Here is a 23,443-nt window from a genome sequence, read left to right on the forward strand (position 1 = left end):
AGAAAACACACTTTCCACCCCCAAACTGTGTTTATGCTTTATTGAAAAATACAAAGCCAGTAACAAAAGCTTCCAATAACTAAAATATCAAACTTTTTTATAGTATTAAAGGCTTAATGTAACCATCAGTCTCAGTTATGAAATGGCACATTAGACACTCCCACAGTCAGAGTTTTAGTTTTGCAAACTAATTTTTAGTTGGATTTAAAAAAAATATTCCAATTTAAGAAGACGACAGTTGAGGAGCAAGAGGCCTACCCATGCTGTTATTGTACAAGCAATTGCACAGCCATATCAGAAGCCAGGAGATGTGTAATAATCATAGAAACATTTTGTTTCTTTAAAAAAAAAAATTACTATCTGCAGTAGTGCAACAGAGGATATGCACAGTAGTGATACTGGGGACAATGCTGTACACCACACTGGGAAACCATGGCAGGCCAATCCACTCTCATGCCTCATTGCTCAGTCAGAAAACCTGCGTCTCTGTTGTGTATGTGAGAGCCAGAAGACAGCAGTCTGCTGCTCTGCTTTTAAACTCTGCAATTAATCTCCACTATGGTGGTAAATTAATAAAACCTCCACTCACGTGCACGTCTTATTGGCCTTTGGTCACAAAGTGGTGGTCGCTGCAGCAGTGCGAAATGAAATGCAAGATGTGCTATCCTGTCAGCAGGAGCAACGGTGGAATGGAAGGGGTGGCGTTAGTCTGGAAAGCAGAGAGGGCTCTGGAAAGAGTTATCAGCTGCGCAGCCACAACTGCTTGGACACATGGACCTGAGAAAGCACAACGCAAACTACGGAATGTGTAGAGACCAAACCGTGAAATGGGAGGACCAAAGAAGTGAAGCGCTTGAATTCCCCAGGTTGGGATGAGTGTTCCGAATAAACCCCCAGTGAAATGGACCCCGTCGTCTCATGCTTTTTAGGCAGGGTGAGGGATGTGATCCTTCCCGCTGTGGTTTCACTCTATAAGAGCACCAAATGGGAACGAACAGGGTTGCTGCCCCTCAGGAGTCAATCCTTCCATAGGAAGAAAACACTGTGGAGGAGAAAGGGAAAGTCATTGTCAGAGCCACCTTCTAGTATTGCCATAGAAAGGATGTAAGAGGGGCTGGGTGGTTAAGCACAAGAGTGGGCCATGGAAATATGCAAGTTCAAATCCCAACAGTGCCAATTGTTCTGGTAAATCCCTTCAATCTGTGCCTCTGTTTTTCCAGCTGTTAAGCTGCCCTTCTTGAGGTGCTGTGAGGCTCAGCAGGTTTGGAAAGCACTATGAAGATAAAAAGTGCCTGTTTCTGTAGTCTAGATGCATGAATAAAATCTTACATAAAGCTACTCTCCGGGCAGGTGCTCACTGCAGACTAGGCTAAGACACAACTTTGACTGACGTTACTTTTATGGAGAGAGCATGTCTCACTCACTGCCCTGCAGGAGCTGAGGAGCCTATGGCCAGGTCAGAAAATTTAGAGCTTGCAGAAGATATCTGCTGTAGTTAAAGGTCTGTCTATTGTCATAAAACTGTCAGTTGTTCCAAATCTCCTTTCCTGCCTGACAAACTCCCTGCTTGATTGTGGCTGAAATGCTACAGACTGCAGTCTTCTTGCACTGGCCAGTTTATACTCTAAATACTCACTTCTCTCTCTCAGCCCCTGTCCAAAGCTGCGATAGACATGGAGCAGTGCCCAGAACAGAACAGATTTTATTGCGATGGAGATGCAAGAGCCAATGATGACGGCAGCTTCCAGGGCGTAGGAAAGTTCCTGGCCCCAGTGACTTATCACCTGAGGAGAAAAGGAGAGAGACCAAACAATCAGCACTTGCATTGACAGAAACCTGCTGCCATTGAATGTAATAAGCCATCAATCTGCCAAAACAGGGAAGTGAAGAGGCAGCAGTGGATGCCAGGGAGGGAGCTGCATTTATGACATGTGGTTGGGTTTCTTCTTCTGGTTTTGTGTTGGTTACACAATGATTTCCTAGTCCAACCCCACGAGATCACAAAAACTACCCCAACAAGCAGCTTGTTAGTAGTCTTGGAAGAATGACTAGAGTTAATGGGCTAAGGAGACTGCTTTTTGCTACAGCAGTGATCCCTGTAGAGCAGGGCGGAGGAATGTTGGTAGGAAATTTATCATGTTGCTTCCTGTGCTGTACCTGTTTTGTAAATAGGCAGTGCTTCAGTCTCCACGGCTAACACTACTGCACCTTTCACTGGTACTACATTAAAAAATGAAGGAGAAACAAACATTTCCCTTTCTTCAATTTCTGCTGCACCCATCTTATTCAGGCCCCTGTACATTCCAGCTTGGAGTTCTGTTCCCTCCCCTTGAGGTGTCCTTTAATGCCAACACATTCCTCCACTTATCTCTTAGTTCTTGCCTTGTTCCAGCCTGATCCCATCACACACAGCCATGCACTGATCTGATACAGAATGGCAACCAAACTGCATTATGCCTGGTACTCATAGCGTTATTAAAGCTATGTGAAAACAACACTCTCCCTAAACTGAAAAATTAGCCAGATCAGGCACAAGACACCCAGGACCCTCTCTTCCACTTACCTCTCTTCATTGAGGGTTTGGGGACAAAGCTGATTTTACATGGCTTTCACTGCACTGATGTTGCCATGAATGGTAAGGACGTTCTCTTTATGACTCTCCTAGTAGCCTGACTGATCTTTCTCTAGCCTTGCAGGTTTTTATTAGTATCTGTCTATATAAACAGCCTATTTCAGGAATCACTTTCCATTTCTAGCTTCTGTTTCTCCAGTGCTTCTACTTAAACCGGCAATGGGGGTCTTCCAACCATTGCCTATGAAATGGTTCCATGCACAGTAGCCCCTGCTGCCTTTCTTAATAGTTCTAAGTAGGTTAATGCTGGAAACCGCTTTGGTCACACACCGAATCCCAAAACCCTAAAATCTCTGGCTCCTACATAACCCATTTTCTTATTCACCTTTACTTTACTTGTTTGCCAGAAGCTGGGAATGAGTGACAGGGGATGGATCACTTGATGGTTACTTGTTCTGTTCATTCCTTCTGGGGCACCTGGCATTGGACACTATCGGAAGACAGGATACTGGGCTAGATGGACCTTTGGTGTGACCCAGTGTGGCTGTTCTTATGTTCTTACTATAGCATCCCAACACATCATCCCAAAGCCTTTCTTGGGCAGGGCCCTGCTCTGAATTTTTCAAGCAGAAACATTCCTTATCTCATTAGCTAATCTGGCTCTTATGTTGCAGACTCAATAATGACTTAGCAGAAAAGTCTAAATAGTGCAAGAATCACAAAGTCCAATCCCGCACCCTCTGCCACGCTTTCCTTGGACAAACTTTGTCTGTAGCGTCCAAGGTTAGGCACTTACAAAGCCGCATGTGGGTGTAGTTGGATTTTTGTTTGTGTTATAACAAGCTTTCTCTCTCCTCCTCATTCCCCCCCTCCCCCCCCCAGCTTTGCTTGCCATGAGGATTTATGATTTTGAGTGAAATTCCGTCACTGCCTTGTTTGAATGGGCCTGGAGCACAGAGTGAGGGCAAAGTGGTTATTTTCAATTAAAAATGACCTTTTTTTTTTTAAATCAAATTGTGTAGCTGTCCCAGTTGGGGGCTGTAAGCTCTCATGCTGCACAGGACTGGGCACGTTAATACCAGGAGAGACCTCTACAAAAATTGAGGGATGCAGGAGGTGGTATTAGAGATGCTGGTGCACTCTTCCCTTTGAGTCTGAACTGAATTAGTGCCCCAGCATGGTGCTAGGGGTTGCCCAGCTGAGATGTACAAGCAAGATTCTGACCAAATTCCAACTTAGGTGATTCAATTCTGTGTATAAGAATTGCGTGGTAATTTCAGTTGATTATGCTGCATTCTTCACTTTCTGTCCTAAACTGTTATGGGGTGGGGGGATGTTGGTGCTATATAGCAGCCCTGAGGTGGCTGCATTTCAGTGGTGAACTGATTGCTAGTAGGGATTTCCTAGAGTCAGAGAGGCTTAATTCATTGATGTTTGTAAAGCACTTTGAGGTCTTCAGATGGAAGGTGCTAGAGACGGGCAGAATTATTTTGAGGTAACTTTCCTAGCTGGAGACTTGTTTCTTAATGCCTTCCCCGGTGGGCTCTCTTGCTAAGAGAGGATTGTTACAGCTTGAGCACGGCAACGCAGAAATGCAAGTGGATTTGACTTTCCCTGAGCTGTTGTGTCACTCGTGTATCAGGAGTGAAGCTGCCCAGATGCGGGAACTGACATGGAATAAAATCCTTCATTTTTGATTCTCTGAAAATGACTTTGCTACAGAAATTAAGTCTCCATTCAGAATCTCAAACCTGCCTTTCCTGGGAAGTCTCCTGCACCAAGCTTCCAGGAAGTGTGCTGAATTTTGCCTGGGACTATCTGATCCTGGGGTTGCTAAAGCAACTATCTCTGTTTAATGAATAATACATTCAGAAATTAAATAATTTACATACACGGCTAGGGCCTCTGTTCGAGCTCCCCGGTGCTCAGGTGCTGCCAATTCCTCCTCAAGGAGGATGGATTATTTTGACCAAAGGAACCTCCCTCCCAGCTGGCTTTGTTCTTGTCGGGCTGTTATTTAAGTACAGGCATGGTGCTTTTCACTCCTGGAGAAGCGTGAATTATTTCTGCTGACCCTGTGGCTGTCAGAAACCTGGGATTAATACTGGGGTTCACTGAGGCGTGGCTGCAAGAAGTAATAGCACAGGAATGTGTCCAGAAAGCTCAGGGGTCTGGTGGGAGTGTTCAGAACTGCCACAAGGGGGATTTGGCTTACATCCCTGTCTCTCTGGCTCAGACCCAAAGCGAAGGGGCTTGTCCAGCAGTGACCCCTCAGGCCGGTGTGAAAAACATGAACTCCTCTTAGTATTCAGGCCGTTCCGACGTGCAGTAAGCTGCTTTGCACTTCCCCATGCTCATTCTCTACCTCCTCTCTCCTCGTGCAAATGGTGCGGATGGGGCAGCGTAGTGATAAGCACCTTGGCACTGCAGTTTGCTGTGTCTATGCTGTCTGAGCTGTGTCTGGAGGAAAGGGTGGCGGTTGCGCTGCCTACGGAAATCTTCAGCACATTCCGACCCTGAGGGCCTGCAGCTGGTGTAGAAGCTGTTTGTATGCAGAGACACCTCTTGGGGGAGGGAGGGTGGTGTTATCAAGAGCTGCATATCTTGTGCTAGGGGATTTCTGCCTTCTTTCTTGATGCTGTGGCCATGGGAGAGACTTCCAGTGCCGCTCCCTGTATGCAATCAACGTAAGAGCAACTTAACACTAGGTGTGTTTTCTCTGGCTAGCCGATAAACATTACGGGCCTGATTCTGAACGGTGCGGCATGCCTGCAGCTCTCAATCATTTCAGTGGGAGCTGTGGCTACATATACAACTCCTGTTGCCTCTAACAGGAGTTGGATTGTGCAGGTCTGGGGGTAGAGCTTTGTCACAAGTAGGGTGACCAGATGTCCCGATTTTATAGGGACAGTCTTGATTTTGGGGTCTTTTTCTTATATAGGCTCCTATTACCCCCATCCCCTGTCCCGATTTTTCACATTTGCTGTCTGGTCACCCTAGTAACAAGGACCCAACAATATGTAAAAATTGGTCCCCAGACTTATTTTAGATCAACAAACACTTGATGAGTTACCATGTAGAGCAGGTAGACGAGATTAGCCACTTCTGGTATGTTCTGACTCAGAAAAATCCAGACCAGAGGTTTTAGCTCTTTTAAAATCTGTAACATAAAATTGGATACAAGCAGCTTTAAAACTGGATGCTGGAGACTTTGAAGAGGCATATGGCTGGTCCCAATCTGTGGTTTAACTCAGCTCTAGGAGTCCCCTCCTGCCCCTCATTCAGGGCTGCACCTTAGCAGGAATGGGCATATGCCTTAATTGTCCCCTCACCTCCACCCAACGTCAGACCGTCTAGATTAATTAAGACTTGTGCACAAAAGCAGCCCCCTGCCCTTGCCCAGAGTGAGAGGGGCTCAGATTTCACTGCTGCACCCCTAGGGGCAAGTCTCAGTTATTGCCCTCTCGTCTCTGCTCACCTTCCTCACCCCACACTGATGGGGGCTCTGTTTGAGAGGGAACAGGGACTGATGTGACCGGAGATAGTGCAGGTCAGAACCAGTGCCAGGTTTACAATTGTGCCAGTGGCTCCATGGAGCCAGGCCCATGCTCAGAAGGGGCCCTGGCCTACTCCACTTGCACTGCGCCCTGAGACCCCGCTGGCTCCCCCCACCCACCAGTTGCTCCTCTTGGCCTGTCTGCCACCTGGTAGAGGGTTCCTCTAGGGCCTCTGACCCTGCTCCTTTCTCCACCCTGGCAGGACCCCAGTGCATCTCTGGCTCCAGGCCTGTGGGACCCCGACTGTCTCCCTAGAGCTGAGCTGCCTGGGACTGGTGCAGATGCTGGGCCAGTCTCAGCCTGGGGGGACGGAGAGAGTGTGTGGGAGTCTTGGCTGCGCCCCTCCAGGCAAGTGTGCCTTGAGAGAGCCTGGCTGGGGCAGGCCTTGGCCTGGCTGATGGCACCACTCCTGAAGGGACAGAGCAATTCCCGGCCCTGGCTACGCTGCTGGCTCAGCCCAGCAGACAGTCACCTCCCAGCAGGGCCGGTGAGGGCAGCCGGGAGGCAGGGTGTGGGGGAGTGGGTCTCTAGGGAGTCTGGGGTGGGGGTGATGGGCTGTGAGGGGTCAGGGAAGATTGTGTGTTGGGGCAATAGGGAGTGGGGGTTCTGAGAGGGATGCTGGGCAGTTGTGGTGGGGCTGTGGGCAGGGGAGTGCTGGGCAGGGGTGGTGGTGTGCAGGGTGCTGTGCATTTCTGGGGAAGGCCTGGGGGGCGGCGCTGGGCATAGTGAGTCTGGGGGGGCTCTGGGCATAGGGAGTCGGAGGGGTGTTGGGCGGGGGACTCTGTGGCGTGGCATGGGCCCACCCCCTGATGGGAAGGGGCATGCTGCCGTCACAGGGCCACTATGCATCTGGCAACTGCCAGTTTGTAAATAGTGCCCTCGCACTGGGCTGGGTGGAGCGGGGCCGCCCCTGCCATGCCATGCCCCTGGCTGGTCCCTCAGTCTGGGGACTGACCTCCCCGCGCCATGCTCCATTGCCTTAATGGGGGCCCACAAATATGTTTGGCGCCAGGTCCACAAAAGGTTAATCATTACGGCCCTGGTCAGAACTGAAGCGTGTTTGCCTGGCTGTATGGGGGAAGTGTAGACACCCACCTGACTACTGTCCAGTTTGAGCCAGTCTACTCACCCTCTACTGCCCTGAACTTCAATTCATTCAGCCTTGTAAAGCTCCCCGTGGGGCTGACAGCTTGTTTAAATGGAGATGCCACCAGCTTTTCACTAGAGGACAATTCCCTGGAAGCTGGTGTTTGCTTAACATGCCTCAAAATCGTTCTCTCCTCTTTCTGGCTGGTTCCCAGGGGTACACCCTGAGTTGCTCCAACAACATTAATGTTTACCTAGCTTGCAGACTGAAAAGTGCAGTGTGTGGACAATCTTTTTCTTCCTGGAGGGAAAGCAAGTCCCTGAAGACTAAATTCAGGGAGTTGAGAGTGGCAAAAAAGTCTAACTTGGACAAAGTGTTTTCTCTCTCTGCTCAGGCCCAGGGTTAGGGAAAGAGGAAGGGTGCAATGCACATCACACCTGAGTGAGCCTCTCTACCCAGGACTGGCCTCTGGCCCTCCTCAACCGGAACAGTAGGTCTGATCAAGGAGAGGAGAAAGTGCTGAGTCAGAGAGGACCCACGCACCTGCCTGGAATAACTGTCCCCACAGGATTTACGTTTGGACAGACCAGCCACAGGTCCATCAAGCCCAGGATCTTGCCTCCAGCAAGTGGTCAGTACCTGAAACTCTACAGCAAGGATTCAAAAGTCAGGAGATGAGATGAGAAAATAAGAGCAGGATATAGGCCAAAACCTGGTGAGATGGGGGCAACTGTCAGTGCAGAAGTGGAGGCAGGGGGGTGTTTTGGAAGGGCTGGAGTGGAATTGAGATCCCCCATGTTCTAGAGAGGACCCTTCCAGGTTATTCCAGAACATAGTGTGGGACACTTCCAGGTTATTGTTGTTAAAGCTTTTACACCTGTCGTAGATTCATGTGCCTCCATGTTTCTGCCTCCACCACAACCTGAGAGCAGGTGCTTATCTGTGACATCGTGCAGGCTGAGGGCTCCAAGCAAAGGAGCTGAGACCCACTGCTACAAAGGGAGGTGAGAGAGCTCTACATACTCTGCAGTGAGCTGATGTGTGAAGCTCATCCATGTGGGGATGGGGAGGGAGGTCTCCTTCCTGACCCTGTCGCAATGAACCTATGCCCCAAAGCCAGAGACGGAATTGTGCCCCTACCTTGGAATGCAGAACTACAAGGATCTGATTGGGAAACATTCTAGCACTTCTGAAATCCAGCTGCCCTGTCTGTGACCCCTGCAGCAGAGTGTGCCACAGGCTGGCAAGATGTAGCACTGAGATTTTGCCCTTTTATTGCGTGAAATATACCAGGTGTATATTACACCATGAATACCGGCTCTCTTATTCCTGAGCAGTGCAAGGCTGTGTCTGTACTGGGGGACAATGGGGCTGGCGTTCAGCACTGTTACCCTTGCAGTGCAGTGCCACCAGAGGTAGTTGTAGTGTAGACAGGGCTCCAAGCAGGCTAAGAAGACAGATGGTCCACTAGAGCATTTGCTGTTACTAATGTAGAGATACCCAGCCTTGCACTGCCTCCATGTAGGGCCTGTGAGAGATTGTGTGTGTGTGAGGACAGAGCTTTCCATCTAATGCATGTATAAGGGAGTGACTACCCTGATGCTCGCACTCTCCTGGTGACTCAGAGAGGCCCAAGAGATTTCTGCAGGCCACTTGCTGAGGCCAGGTGGTTTCTGAGGATTGGCTGACAGGTGGTAGTGGAAAAACAAATTGGTGGCTGTGCACTTCCAGTCACTGAGAGAAAGTGATGCAATCTTGCCACCTCTCCCACTTCCCCAGCTGTCTGTCTACAGAGAGCTAATGGGGGTCAGAGATTTAACACTTTACAAAGGTATGTGGGGAGCTGCTAGTGGGAGTGCAGACAGGAGTCTCACTACCTGACTTCCTGGCCTCAACTCTTAAAGGTAGCTTGTACTATTCTTTCCCAGCAATAGGAGGAAGAGGTGACTACAACTGTTGCAACTAGGGTACAGGTGAGGGTTGAGTTCATGTGACATATTACCTAGAAGGAAGTAGTATTGTAAAAGTCCCCTGTTTCTGGCTAGTTCTGTGTAGCTGGACAAACAAACAAACCAACTGCAGGCATCCAGGAGCATATATTTAATATCAACTATAAAACTATCTTTCAGCTATTAAGAATTTCCAAGAGTGTTGAAACAAACTGAAAACACTCAATGCATCTGAATCACACTTAATCCTTCCCTGTGGTATCAGACAAAAGGAGGTTAACCTACTTTGCTTCTAATCCTGCACTCCTTACTTGAGCACCCAAAGATTTCAATGGAAGTTTTGCCTGAGTAAGATCAAATCCAAAATTTTAAATTCACAAGCCCTTATTTTCAATCTTAATATAGTCATTTATGTTTAAACAGGGCCCTCTAATGCTTCTTTTCTGTCTCCATACTGGGATCTGCCCCAAGCCCCCTCCCCCGTGTCTCCCTCCTGTCCAGCCAGGACCCCACCTCTGATTCTGAAGGGCAGAGTGGTAGTGACCTAATCGTATGTGTTTGCAACCCAGATTGAGAACCCATCCTCCAAGGAGTTCACATCCCATTACAAAGTTCATGGAGTCACTCTGAGGTTCACACTCACTGCGATGATGCCCACGGTCACTTTTAGGCAAGCCCAGAAGATGCCAACTGCTAGGATGATGCTATGCAAGAGGGGGATTTTATCCGGATTCGTTAGCAGCAGAGCACAAAGGCAGAGCTGAAAAGTGAGAGGCAGAAGTTGAGTGAAATTACAGTTTTTAAAGTGTGTACGTCCACAAACAGTGTCCAAAGAAATGGCACAAACTCTCAGTAACGATGGATGGGCAGAGTTTAAAAGGCAAGATTTCTCTCTCAGGAAAACATAGCCAGCACCAAACAGAGGAGACATAGGCATATACTATACCCTACCACTGTATCAGCTCAGCAAAAGAACAGGGAGGGCAGATATATGTGTTCCCAGGTGAAAGTATAGGTAACAAAGTAGCTCAGGTATTGAAGTACAATCTCTCTCCAAACAGGCCTCTGTGGTTCACTTTACATATCTATAGTTTCACGCTGGTATCTTGACCTGATTGCTCTGCTAGGTCAAGTTGTTCTTTATCCGAATGTGATACACTTGTACCTCAGTGTCCTGTTCCCAAGCGTAGGTAGCAGATAGGACGCTACAGAAGCAGAAAGCTTGACTCTGTAAAGTTATTCTGCTATAACCCCTTTCCTATGTTAGAAAATTGAAACAGTCGAGTTTCAATACTTCAGGAAATCACTGGCTTTCTGGGAAAACTGACTTCCTAATGAGATTCTGCTTCTGTTTTGTCTGGCAGGACAATGAGAAAATATTTTCTAGGTCTACTTTTATGGGTTTTAGCCATTTTTCCCTATGAAGGGTACTTAGGGAGGTAAGCATTATTAGGAAAATTTTAGAGATGATCGCACAGTAAGTCAATTGGTGAGACCCTGGGAGACCTGGCTTGCAGTTGTCTCTTATATACACTAGTCCAATTCCAAATTATGGTCAATATTAGTGGGAGAGGGAAGCAATGGAGAATGTATTAATACCTGTGCCTGAAGATCAAAGGTCAACATGGAAAAACAGAGGTTCAGCATAAAATACTGTGACTGGAGGCTTTCTAGAGCCCCGCCCACTCGGAAGGCCATCATGCTTTGACTCTGAATGAGGATGATGGCGCAGATCACGTCAAAGGATCCAACTAAGAGGATCAGAATGAAGCGGGCCTGATGGGAAAGGAAAGCAAGAGAGTTACAATGGCACACCTGGACTACAGTCAGGTACACACTACAGTCAGGTTAATCTTCAACAAAAGGGAAAAAATGGGAACAACATTCAATATTCATTTGTTATTGCCGAAAATCACGGGGACCAGGAACAAGGAAATTAGGTTGCATGCAAATGCAGAGGTTCTAACATAGCAGTTAACATCACATAGGATGTACTGCTAGAATAGAAGCTGGCATTGCTTATGCCCTCATAAAGCTATAATTCTGGCCATTTGATGTAATGGATTACTAATTATGATGTTTAAGGTGCAACTTAGCAAATCACTACCTTCAGTGTGGGAGATTTATACCTTAACCTTTGCATTCCCTAACTTGGATATTCAAACATAATGTCATTGCAATGTTATGCTTGATTTTCATTTTACATATCAAAAAAATAGCTGTGGAGGGCCAACATTTATTTGGCCGTGGCTGGCTTTGAGTTTACTTCATGGAAGTTACCCGATAAGATATCTGATTGGCTGAGAATCTTTCCCATTGGTTTCTATGGGAAAAGCAGTTTAATTTTAATACTATGGTTGTTTCACGCTGAGTCTGGGATCAATAGACGTAGCTTTGTTTTCATCTCCTTCCTGGTTCTTGTTTACCGTATGGGCAGATAGCTGAGGCTTGTACGTAAATTAATCAGCATTTCCTTGATGCCTTTCCCTTGGTGAGCCCCAAGATTCTGCTCACTGCCAATAAGTAACAGTAATTGAATGAGCCATTGCTATGTAAACTGAGCAGGCCAATCCTAGCTGCTTTCATCTTGTTAGCTTATTTTCTGCAGGGTTCCTCCCTGATAGAGTTCATATTTCAGTGTCACTCTGGAGTAGGAACCTCTTTCTCATCCTGGAGGATAGCATGCAAATAAGGGGGAAGGACTACCTAGAAGGACAGTCCGGGTGTGACAGGTATGTGAAGGACGCAGCTTAACTCCAAATCCTGCACCCCTATTTGCTTATAATAAACACATACATAGGGCTTTGTCTACATGTCAAGGTACTGCGCTGCAAGCCAGGGTGTGAATCTACAGCGCACTAGTTTGCCGCACAGTAACATCCTGTGTGGACACTGCTACAGTGCAGTGAGGGTGGATTTGCTGTAAATTCATACCCTGGCTTGCAGTGCAGTAACTTGCTGTGTAAATAAGCCATTAGAACAAAACTACAATCCCCACCAACCATTTGTTTTCCGATAGACACTGCAACTTTCCATCTTAGCAAGATTATTGCTTTTCCCACTGAACATAATGGTAGGAACATCTGGGCTGGTGGCTAGGGGCTCAGGAGGCCTGGGTTCAATTCCTAGCTCAGACTTTCTGTGTTAGACAACTCACTTCACCAACTCTGTGCCAGTACCCATCTGTAACATGAAGACAGTAGTTCCCTACTTCAGAGGGAGTGCGGTGAGGTAAAATCCATTGAGGTTTGTGCTGCACTCAGATACTCCCATGATGAAAACCACAGAAGTACTTGAACAGAGAGAGAGAAATTTGCCATCTCAGATAATCAAACTTCCACACCTTCTATAAGACCATTGTAATCTCTATGGAATAAGATGCCTGACTTTCCCCATGTCAGCTGTCTTACCACATTTGCAGGATGCTTTACTTCCCTAAGATCTTCAAAGTCAGTATTTAGAGAAAAGCAAAGAGAATGAAACTGAGATGCTGACCAGGACGTTTGGCTTTTGTTGAGCAGAGACAACTGTGAAGTTGACAATGGATCGAAACATCACCAGCAAGATGGAGAGAACGAAGACAATGAGCTCTTGGCGATTCTCCTGCAGGATCCCTCTGGTTACATAGTACACGCAGAACACTGAGAAGGAGAAAGACAGGTCAGTAACCTAAGACGGAGAACACACAAGGGGCATATGTTCTTGACACCTGATGCAGATGACTCAATGTGTTTAACACACAACATATGAGAGCCATTTTTTGGCTTGCCTTTCATACTCCACCTGGAAAATATTACCCTATCAACTCCCTCAACCAATTAGCAGCTTCTATGAAATAATATTTGATTAGTATTTTTGTGTGTGTGTTAAAGAAAAGCAAGGGAAATCATTTAACCTTCCTAGTGGAAGTAATTAATGAGAGAGCAATAATTCTATGGCTGGTAAGGAATTAACCACACACGCTCATACACACACACACACACACACACACACGTCTACAGCACTGCTCAACTGGCTAAGTGCATTATGGAATAGCTCTGAAGCCTTACTGGATAGACTATTGCTAAAGGTAGACAAATAGATTTGACAACAGTCTGATGTCAACTTCTACACTGGGTTGAAACATTAGGGTACATCTACACCAGGGGTCTCAAACACGCGGCCCGCGGGCCGCATGCGGCCCGCGGAGCTCTTCTCTGCGGCCCGCGGAGCTCCCCCACCAGGGCCGGCTCTAGAGTGGGGAGCCCAGAGCCTTTTAACTCCCAGCCGCGGCTGGGAATCGGAAGGCTCCGAGCTGCCCGCCGCGGCGGGGAGCCCAGAGCCTTTTAACTCCCAGCCGCGGCTGGGAATCGGAAGGCTCCGAGCTGCCCGCCGCGGCGGGGAGCCCAGAGCCTTTTAACTCCCAGCCGCGGCTGGGAATCGGAAGGCTCCGAGCTGCCCGCCGCGGCGGGGAGCCCAGAGCCTTTTAACTCCCAGCCGCGGCTGGGACTCGGAAGGCTCCGAGCTGCCCGCGGCGGCGGGGAGCCCAGAGCCGTTTAACTCCCAGCCGCGGCTGGGAATCAGAAGGCTCCGAGCTGCCCGCGGCGGCGGGGAGCCCAGAGCCTTTTAACTCCCAGCCGCGGCTGGGAATCAGAAGGCTCCGAGCTGCCCGCGGCGGCGGGGAGCCCAGAGCCTTTTAACTCCCAGCCGCGGCTGGGAATCAGAAGGCTCCGAGCTGCCCGCGGCGGCGGGGAGCCCAGAGCCCTTTAACTCCCAGCCCCGGCAGGCTCCGAGCTGCCCGCCGCGGCGGGGAGCCCAGAGCCTTTTAACTCCCAGCCGCGGCTGGGAATCAGAAGGCTCCGAGCTGCCGGCGGCGGGGAGCCCAGAGCCTTTTAACTCCCAGCCGCGGCAGGCTCCGAGCTGCCCGCGGTGGCGGGGAGCCCAGAGCCTTTTAACTCCCAGCCGCGGCTGGGAATCAGAAGGCTCCGAGCTGCCCCCCGCGGCGGGGAGCCCAGAGCCCTTTAACTCCCAGCCGCGGCTGGGAATCAGAAGGCTCCGAGCTGCCCGCAGCGGCTGGGAATCAGAGGGCTCCTGGCGCTTCCCGCCAAGCCGCCAAACAGCTGTTGGTGGTGCTTAGCACTTTCCAGGAGGGAGGGGGGAGGAGCGGGGAGCCGCGCACTTAGGGGAGGAGGTGGAGAAGAGACAGGGCAGGGGCGGAGCCTCATGGAAGGGGTGGATTGGGGGTGGGGCCAGGGGCAGCAAGGGGGCGTGTCAGTGATGCGGCCCTCGGGCCAATGCACTCGTCCTCATGCGGCCCTCGGGGTCATTTGAGTTTGAGACCCCTGATCTACACTAACAACTGTAGACATGTCTATGTGCATGATTGTGTCATAAATAATCCCCTATTGTTCACAGAAACAAGTGTGTGAAGTAACAGAGGACAAATAAGATAGTCTATACCTAGGGTTGCCAACCCTTCAGGATTGTCCTGGAGTCTCTAGGAATTAAAGATTAATCTTTAGTGAAAGATTATGTCATGTGATGAAACCTCCAGGAATACATCCAACCAAATTGGCAATCCTACTTATAGCTGAGGGGGTGGGTAATACATGCCTCAAGCTGTGGTATGGCCTTGTACCCGTGCCAGTCTGTAGTGTGGCTGGGGTAAGGAATGTATCAGGTCCCAAGTTTCAATAGTCCTCTACCCCCATTCCCAAAATGCACTGAACCCTTTTCGTCCTGACCCATACCCATGATTCACAGCCCATGAAATGGAACAAGGAGACTGTCTGGTGCTGTTATACAGCACACATTTTTCTGTCTCACTCCCACCCCCATCCCCCACATTCAGAAATATCCCCAGTCCCAAGGACACAGGGGAGGGGTGGGGAAAATGCAGTTAGTGATATGTGCTGACACAAAGCACTATAGTTTTCAATGCAGCAGAATTCAACCATGCAGAAAATGGGTAGATATGTCTTTATGGTTTAGTTCACACAATGCAGGCACCTGCCGTCCACACTCCCAAACCTTGCCCAGTTTCAACTGTAGTAGGGCTTCATGCTCTGTTACAGCTGCTAAATGCAGTTAGCACTGCTGACAATGAACAGTTAAAAAAAGAATAGCTTCATCCCCCACCCGCCAAGCAAATGTTAATAAGGTCCTTGGTGCAAAGGTGTCCCTTCACACAGGCACGGGCACGGGCAGATGTCATCTTCTGCTTCCATGCTGTGTGAAGAGGTGGGAACAAGTGACATTCCTGATTTCCCTTGTCCGCTGGGAACCAGGACCGGTGTGCACGTAGCTGGGATCTGGCTTCCTGTGAAGAATTTGTAAGCCAGACCTGTTCTGAGCCCTCTTGGGATGGAATCACTCCTCTCCCCACAGAACCTCAGTGTTACCAACACCAGAGTTACGAGCTGGCCAGTCAACCACACACCTCATTTGGAACTGGAAGCATGCAATCAGGCAGTAGCAGAAAACAAACAAAAAAAAGCAAATAGTGTACTGTGTTAAATGTAAACTACTGAAAAAAATAAAGGGAAAGTTTAAACAGAAAGGTTTGGCAAGATAAGGAAACTGGTTCTGTGCATGTCATTTAAATTAAGATGGTTAAAAGCAGCATTTTTCTTCTACATAGTAAAGTTTGAAAGCTGTCTTAAGTCAATGTTCAGTTGTAAACTTTTGAAAGAACCATAATGTTTTACTGTTACCAACATTTCAGAGTTACAAGCAACCTCCATGCCTGAGGTGTTCATAACTCCAAGATTCTACTGTATGATGTTTGCCACATTGGCATCCAGAAGGATGTACAGGCAGTGCCAGCCGAGATTTCAGTCTACCAACTATGCACTCCATCACCATTCTGCAGCTGCTGGGCTTGTAACTGAATTCCCTTTTTCCAGAGTCAGTAATGTTGGGGAACGGTTTCATAAACCACAGTAGGAGTGGGTATGCAGAGTCCCCCAAAATAACAGTTGGCCCAGACATACCATACAAAACAATATTGTTTCTGGGGAATTAATCCTGATCTCCTGAGGATCCTAGTGCCTGAATCCCCGCTCCTCACGCCACTGCCTGCTGCCACTGACCTAGCATGTGAGGCATGTGCCGAGTGGGGTGGGGTGGGGGGGAAGCAGTAATAAGCACTGTGAGGGTGGGTTCGCTCTCTAACTCTTCCCTCCAGGCCTCTCCTAGTGTGCTGGCTGCTCCTGCCGCACTTGCCAGCAGAGAGTTGCTGGTTCCTGCTCCTCGGAAAGTAGCAAGGATGCAGGGATGTTCTACTTCACATTGGGTCCTGGTGCCCCCATGATAACTTCATTGCACCTCACCCCAGTTTGAAAACCGATGTTATCATAATCCCTAAAACAGATAAGAACCACCATAGGACAGATACTTGAGGGTGGAATTGTGGTGAGGCACCCCAAAGAACACCAAGATTTTTAGTCAACAGCCATTGTTCATCTCTGCATTGCCTTCTGCCCAGACTGGAACAAGGGAACAAACCTTCCCCTTGGAAGAATGGCAATCAGTTCTCTGTTCACCTTGCTCCTCTGATCCCACTCTATTTCACTCATCTGACTGCCCAACTCTCCTTCCCTCTACATCGAGTGAGCAAATACTACTGGCATGTGAGTGGGTCTGATTCTTTGGGACATGTGGATGGAGCATCATCAAAGTTTCCCAGCTAATGTAACCATAATTTTATAGACACTTATTCTTCCCTAGACAAACCACCCCAGGAAATGAACAATGGACTCTTCCTCTTTCACTCTTGCTGATGGTAAACGAGGCCACTAACAGTAAGTGGCAAAACTGAAAAACTGGCCTTCTAAATTTTTTGTTTGTGTGTTTCTTTATGTGAAATGTTTTTATCAAAAAGAAAAGTGGTTTCTGCTTGATTTTTTTATATATATATTAGAAATTCAGTTCTTGTCCACCGTGGAAGACTGTATAGTGACAGTAGAACTAATGAAACTACGCTATCGTGAAAGATGAAAGCTAGCCAATTAAGAGGGAAAGGGATTTTAATCAGACTCTTTTAAAAACTTATTTCTTGTTAACACAGGTTAAATTCCAATGATTCATGCACAACTGAGAGAAAGGACATCTTTGGTAGAGATTCAAGACATCTGGCCCTTCAATTAAGGTGAAATGTGAGAGCTCGCTGTTCACATGTCTGAGCCCTCCAAGAGGTCATCCAGCAAAACCAGGAAGAACAAATATGATGTTTCTGATCTTAATTTAAAAAAAAAATGGGGCAGGAGACTGTTTTTGGAAGAAGAAAAAAAATCTAGCCAGTGGATTTACAGATATTTGCTGAGAGCTGGTGAGACTCGAGGAATCCTGGGTTACCTTCCAGCCTCTGAAAGGTAGTGTGCTCTAGTGGGGATAGACTCTTCTGTCCATTCCCCTCCAACCTGTCCCTGTTCCAGACCTGTCTCTTCCCCACCTTTTGGTTCCTGGTCCCAGTCCCAGTCTCCTATTATCTCAACCAGCTAATGTGTTAAAACTGCAATTTGGCTTATCTACGTTGAGTCTTAAGTAATGTGTTAAAGTCCTATTAGGTCACCTATGTTAACACAGACCTCTTTTTCCTGTTGTAAACATGGTGGTAGAGATGCATAGATAGATTTCCTGTCTCCACCTACTGGCTGCAGAGTAGAAAACTTAAACTCAACTCTTCATCTTTTTCTGAAGACTCAGACTCTATCACTAACAGAGGCAGGATGCTGGTTTGGCTGGACGAGTGTCCCAAATTCTGTCTGGTACTGATGATTCCTGGGTGAAAAGCTGTTAATCAGAGCAGAGTTTTCTATAATGAATTAATGTGTTTGTGTGAGAGAATATGCAACATCATCAACAGCCTTTTGTTGTGTTTTGGTGACAACACCAAAGCCGGCTGGCAGAAATTGCTTACACCCAGTGTGAAGGCCAGCTGCCCTTCTCAGTCTCCAGGCATGATTCTCACACAAACGAGCAGTTCTTCCTAGGCTTATGTTGGCCAGCTAGCAGCCAAAACCTGCTAGTACCACATTCCAGGGCCTCCTCACACATCTTTGTTTTATTTATTTTCAAATGAAGCTTTGTTTGGTTTAATTAGGGAGGATCCCAAAAGGTGAGGTATGGTTTCTTTTAAAGTTATGATAATTGGAAATATTTTATCTATGAGGCTCTATGGATTTTATGCTTCCTAAAGAGCAGCGATTTAAACTAAAAAGGGCCTGAAGAATGAGGTGGTCATTTCACTTCATTAAAATACATTTGCTGAAGCAAGAACTTTTCAAGAGTTGGCACAGAGAGATGCTCTGTACTTTCTGATGTTTAAGAACCAAACTGCCTCTGCTTGTTTTCCTGCAGTGAAAGAAGGCACTTTTGGAACCAGATATCACTCAAAGGAGAGCCGGGATGACTGGAGGTACTGTGCACGTTGACCTGCCCAAATTCTGTGATGGGTTAGAGCACAAGAAATTTAAACCGGAGCTGCCAGGTGCACTGTGGCACAGATGAGGACTTGGTCTAGTAAAATGATAGTTGTCCAAACCCAAAATCATTGGTACGGTTGCCCAATGGGAAACTACTATACTAAAACCAAATAATAACAGAAGCAGCAAAACAGTTCTAAGACAAAACATCCTAAAACCAGAGTTTTTATTTTATGCTATTCAGAGAACTGCTTTCTACATGACACTCAATCTATTGTCAATCTTCCTTCTACAAAACAACTGCCACAGAAGTATCTATCACAGAGGTGGGAAAACTACGGCCCATGGGCCACATCCGGCCCACAGGACTCTCCTGCCTGGTCCCAAAGTCCCTGGCCTGGGAGGCTTTCCCCAGCCCCTCCCCTGTTGTTCCCCCTCCCTCGCAGCCTCTGGGCAGCAGGGCTGTGAGCTTCTGGGGCAGCGCAGCTGCAGAGCCCAGCCTGACCTGGTGCTCTGTGCTGCGTGGTGGCGATGATGTGGCTGGCTCCAGCCAGGCAGCATGGCTGTAGCACTGCCAGCCACCAGTGCTTCAGGCAGCACGGTAACGGGGCAGTGAGCGAGGGGGTTGGATAGACGGCAGGGGAGTTCGGGGTGGTGGTCAGGGGGTGGGGGTGTGGATGGGGTCAGGGCGGCCAGAGGGTGGGGAACGGGGGTTGAATGGGGGCAGTCAGGAAGGGGGGGTGGGTTGGATGGGGTGGGGCGCAGTCAGGGGACAGGGAGCGGCGGGTGGATGGGGCAGGGGTTCTGGGGGGGCCATCAGGGAACAGGAGGTTGGATGGGACAGGAGTCTCGGGGGTATAAATAGGGGGTGGGGGCCAGGCCATGACCCCCTCTCTTAACCGGCCCTCCATACAATTTCCGAGTCGTGATGCAGCCCTCAGGCCAAAAAGTTTGCCCACCCCGATCTAGCATGTGCACTCCTCAACTAGTGTAATGTTGCTTCTGCAGGTATTGAGGTTCAATGTATATATTATATCAACTAAAACAATATCCGAAATCTGAGTGTCCTTTACCAAATTAGTAAATATGAATCAGTGCATCTCTTTTTAAAGTGCAGAAACTGGTCATTTCTCATTTCTTACCAACTCCAATTAACTGTATAAGAGAAATGGTGAAATCTTCATGAGTCTGTTGAAAGAGGGTCTCTGTGGTTATTCCTATTACACTCAGTAGAGAGAGGATAGTTACACAGAAGTAGATCTTGACAGGGGAGGATAATTCTGACCAAGGTTTTATCTGAAATGAGAAAATATTTAAACTCAGACAGGTCTCTTTAAAATCAGAACATTAACACTCCTAAAAAATGCATTACACTAAATTACTTAAATGATACTTTTCTAAATACAGGGCATTACTTACAAAGGTGAAGGGAAACTCTATAGAATGGAAGAAATTACTCCAAAACTATGGAGGACCCGAGATGGGCAGTTTGTTGTATAGTAGTTCCTATCCCTAGACCTGATCATTAATTTTCAAGTTTATCCAGAGGGGCCAAATTCTGCTCTTAGTAGCCCTGAATAGAAGGCCAGAATGCTGTAATCCTCCATCCTCTGAAATTAAGGGTTCTGACCCATACAAATACACTTACTAAAACATGCTGAGTGATTCTCCCCATCAACACACACACACACACACACACACACACACACGTTTTTAGCTATAGAACTTTTGTTAGAAAATTAACTGAATCCTTCAGATTCCTCAGCAGTGTCCAGAGAATGTAAATGAGCCATATTTTCCCTTTTTTCCCAGGGCAGCCAAAACCTCAGACCCAGCTGAGTTACTGAGAAACTATGCCATGTTGATACAATGCTCTTCATTTTTCAGTGCCATTGGCAACAGGAAAAATACTTTATTATCAGGCACATAGAGCAGATGAGTCAGCTGAAGGCAGGGTTTAGCAGAACATGATTGTTGCCACACAGCTTCATTTTGTAACTTCCCCCTACTGATTACAGTAAAAGATTATTACATATTAGTTGATTGCATATGATAGAATAAATACAACCCTATCTTCCCTGTGTACAATATCTATTGTATAGATCAGTAACATTTCTCCATTAAAATATTAGGATTTATTCACACAGACCCCCGCAATGCAGGAAAGCACATAAGCACACGCTTAAAAATCACACTATTCAGGAAAGCACGTAAGCATGTGTAAGTCTCTCTGACATCAATGAGACTTCAGCACATACTTAAAATTAAGCACATACCTAAGTACTTTGGCAATACACTGGCCACAGTGGGTATGTCTATACGGGGATAAAAAACCTGCAGCTGACTTGGGTCAGCTAATTTGGGTTTGCAGGGTTTGGATTCCGGAGCTGAAAAATTCTCGTATAGATGTTTGGGATCAGGATCTGGGACCCTGCAAAGGTGCAGGGTCCCAAAATGTCTACATAGCAATTTTTAGCCCCAGGGCCTGAGTCCGGTGACCTGGGCCAGCTGCGGCCATGCTGTGGGGCTTTTATCTCCATCTAGACATACTCATTGGCATTAAATAATGGAATTTGCTTTACAGTGGGTTTATAGATAATAATGGATTTCACTTTACAGATCACAGCAACAACAAATGCAAAAAACTCACAGCATACATACTCTGCCAGTTATAAACACAAATAATTAGTTAAAAATTTCCCATGAGACCACATATAAAGTAACCATTTGTGTCTATTGTCTTCTGGATTTTTATAACAAAAGCTATGCAGGCATACTTAATACAGTTCAAGCTGTTCAAACTATTGGACTGTGGCATTTCTGGTACTTTGCTTTTGGGCTTTGGACTGATAACATGGACATTATTTTCAACACTCCCTACCATTTACTGTTTTGTTTTTTCTTTTTTTAAGGGAGCAATTCCAGATCAAATCTGGTTCATTTTCTAATTTTTTTCCGATTTGCTGCTTTTAAAATTCCAGTAGGAAGAAGTCTTAAACACACATTCTCTTGCTGTGCTTGCAACCCAATGTTGTACAAGTACACAACTCTGAAACTAACTAGAAATTAAAGAGGAAGTGACTAGTTGTTTTTATTACAGAGCGTTAAAAATTCCTTCCTTTTTAGTAATCTAAGATGTTTTTGTAATATATGAAAGGCAATGTGTGGGTTTTTTTAAATGTGATTTTAACCTGATAGTGGGGTACTAAAGATTATACTATTCTGTGCATTTTAGAACTGCATTTTCACGCTGCCCACCCTTCTAACAATGATTTATATCTGCATGTCAATCTTTAAAGAGCTAAACATGCTGCTAACATGTCTAGCCCATTTGACATCTTGGAGAGCCAAAGTATTACATCTTATAGATGGTTTGGAAGAGATCTTCCTTGAGGGGTTATAGACCCTTTTCTGCTGTAAAATTATTAAAATAACTTGTATTTTAAATACATAGTTCAAGTACTTACAGGGCCACAGGGCGTAGGAATAAGTTCTTGATGCCTTGGTGTTAAATTTGGCAGTGGAAGGTCTGCAGTCTCATTAGGTGGAGGAAAAAGAGGATCCCTTAAATAATAATAAAAAAGAGTGGAACTAAGATATGTTTTGTTAATAACATTCTGCAGGATGGAAAGATAGGAGTACAACCATCTCAAAGCATTTAGTAAACATGGGCTTACAACCTCCTCATGAGGTTGCCATGCTGTACGTATTTAAGAGATGTAGCTGCAGATGTTCAGTTGCCGCCATCTCCCAATTTTTCCAGGATGGCCCAGTTTTAGCAGGGGAATGCCATTGGAGATATGCATCACACTATGACATCTTCGTGCAACACGTGAGGTCAGGGTGCATTTGTGCTGCTGCATCGTGGCACCTTCCTGATGCAACATCCTCTGGCACATTCTGGCTTGGCCTGAGGTTGGGGCAGTAGCAATGTGTTACGGGAAAGGCTGGATGTGATGCTGGATAGTGTGCTGACGTGACAGAGCAGTGTAGTGACACAATGCTTCTGTTATTTATTTAGCGTGTGCATAGTCGTCTAGCCAAGCGATGGCATCTTCAGTGGTGTGATGCAGTTCTTCTAGGCCACTGCAGAACCTAGTCAGCAAGCAGCCATCGACAATGTGCGTCATCGTCTGCGTTGCCTCTGCGATGTCATGGGAAGTGTGATGATGCAATGATGTCACTGGTAAGTGCAGTCCTCCAGTGATGTCACAGGACAGTGCGTCTGTGACGTTGCCGTGCAAGGCTGCATGACGTCACTGGCCCGTGTGGGGAAGCAAATGATGTGGAATGAGCTCACAGGACAGTGCAGTGAGTCGATGATGGGGCGGGAGGGGGCGCTGCACAGTGACACAATGATGTCATCCCCCTCCCCCGCGTGGGGCAGTAACAGCCTGTTCCATCTCCCCCCTCTCCCCAGCTGTTCACAGGCGGACCGAAGTGAGGACTTAAGGTGAGGGCGCAGCGAGCCCTTCCCGCACTCCGGGCTGGACTCTACCAAGCAGCGACAGGCAGAGGGGGAGGCGGATCTCATCCTGCCCCCAAGGCAACAACGGGAGGGAGGGGGGGTGTCCCCGACTCCCCTCCTCACGGGTCCCCGCTAGGACCAGGCCCCGCCCCTCTCCTACCTGTTGTCTAGCGGCTCCATGGCAGCGCCGACGCACCGCCCCCCTCGCGCCGCGAACGGTGGCTACATGGCTGGAGCTGCTGGGCTGGGCCTGCGGGTCCGTCGCGCACTTCCGGGAGGGGCCGGGCAACCGGGCGTACGTCACTTCCCCCGCCCGCGCCCCGTAGCTGGGCTGGTTCTGAATTTTCCTCCCTCCTACATACATCTGGAGAGGGGCGCCTGGAAGCTGAATCCCCCCCCCCGCAGC

At 47.6% G+C, this 23,443-nt stretch overlaps 2 protein-coding genes across 11 annotated transcripts in view; one reads left to right on the top strand and one right to left on the bottom strand.

The window, feature by feature from the left end:
- Nucleotides 1–313: 313 nt before the first annotated feature.
- LOC123354195 lies at nt 314–23,342 on the bottom strand. Of its 8 annotated transcripts, none has more exons than XM_044995959.1 (10): nt 23,198–23,341; nt 22,037–22,133; nt 19,712–19,865; nt 12,661–12,806; nt 10,765–10,941; nt 9,809–9,869; nt 7,760–7,863; nt 5,646–5,732; nt 1,637–1,784; nt 314–1,042 (listed from the first exon to the last, which is right to left on the bottom strand). In XM_044995959.1, exons 1-10 carry the CDS (start codon nt 23,215–23,217, stop codon nt 1,011–1,013), a joined length of 1,026 nt encoding a protein of 341 aa, XP_044851894.1. In that variant the 5' UTR covers nt 23,218–23,341; the 3' UTR covers nt 314–1,010. The 8 variants fall into 8 exon arrangements, 5 of the variants coding, with proteins under 5 accessions (XP_044851894.1, XP_044851895.1, XP_044851897.1 ...); XR_006574659.1 differs by lacking the exon at nt 314–1,042 and adding an exon at nt 4,465–5,244 and having other exon boundaries at nt 1,653–1,784; nt 23,198–23,342; XM_044995960.1 differs by lacking the exon at nt 7,760–7,863 and having other exon boundaries at nt 9,809–9,925.
- The window catches only part of LOC123354194 (solute carrier family 35 member E2A-like), a 34,446-nt gene continuing 33,500 nt past the window's right edge, over nt 22,498–23,443 (top strand). The window contains exon 1 of one of the 3 annotated variants that reach the window (XM_044995955.1): nt 22,498–22,755. The gene's annotated coding sequence lies outside the window, so the exon portion shown is untranslated. Of the gene's footprint in view, nt 22,756–22,880; nt 23,023–23,443 lie in introns of those variants that run through there. The other 2 variants (XM_044995953.1, XM_044995951.1) reach the window with 2 other exon arrangements.

This window comes from Mauremys mutica, chromosome 21 (genome assembly GCF_020497125.1).
Source record: "Mauremys mutica isolate MM-2020 ecotype Southern chromosome 21, ASM2049712v1, whole genome shotgun sequence".
In the NCBI taxonomy this organism is placed as follows: domain Eukaryota; kingdom Metazoa; phylum Chordata; order Testudines; family Geoemydidae; genus Mauremys; species Mauremys mutica.

Excerpts from the sequence above, each read along its gene's own strand:
- LOC123354195 (XM_044995959.1), bottom strand. The coding sequence starts at position 23,217 with ATGGAGCCGCTAGACAACAG. Across the intron at positions 19,866-22,036 it reads TTCCTACGCCCTGTGGCCCT|ATAAAACCTTGGTCAGAATT; the intron begins GTAAGTACTTGA and ends TTCTCATTTCAG. Across the intron at positions 1,043-1,636 it reads ACAGGGGCTGAGAGAGAGAA|TGTTTTCTTCCTATGGAAGG; the intron begins GTGAGTATTTAG and ends TCTCCTCCACAG.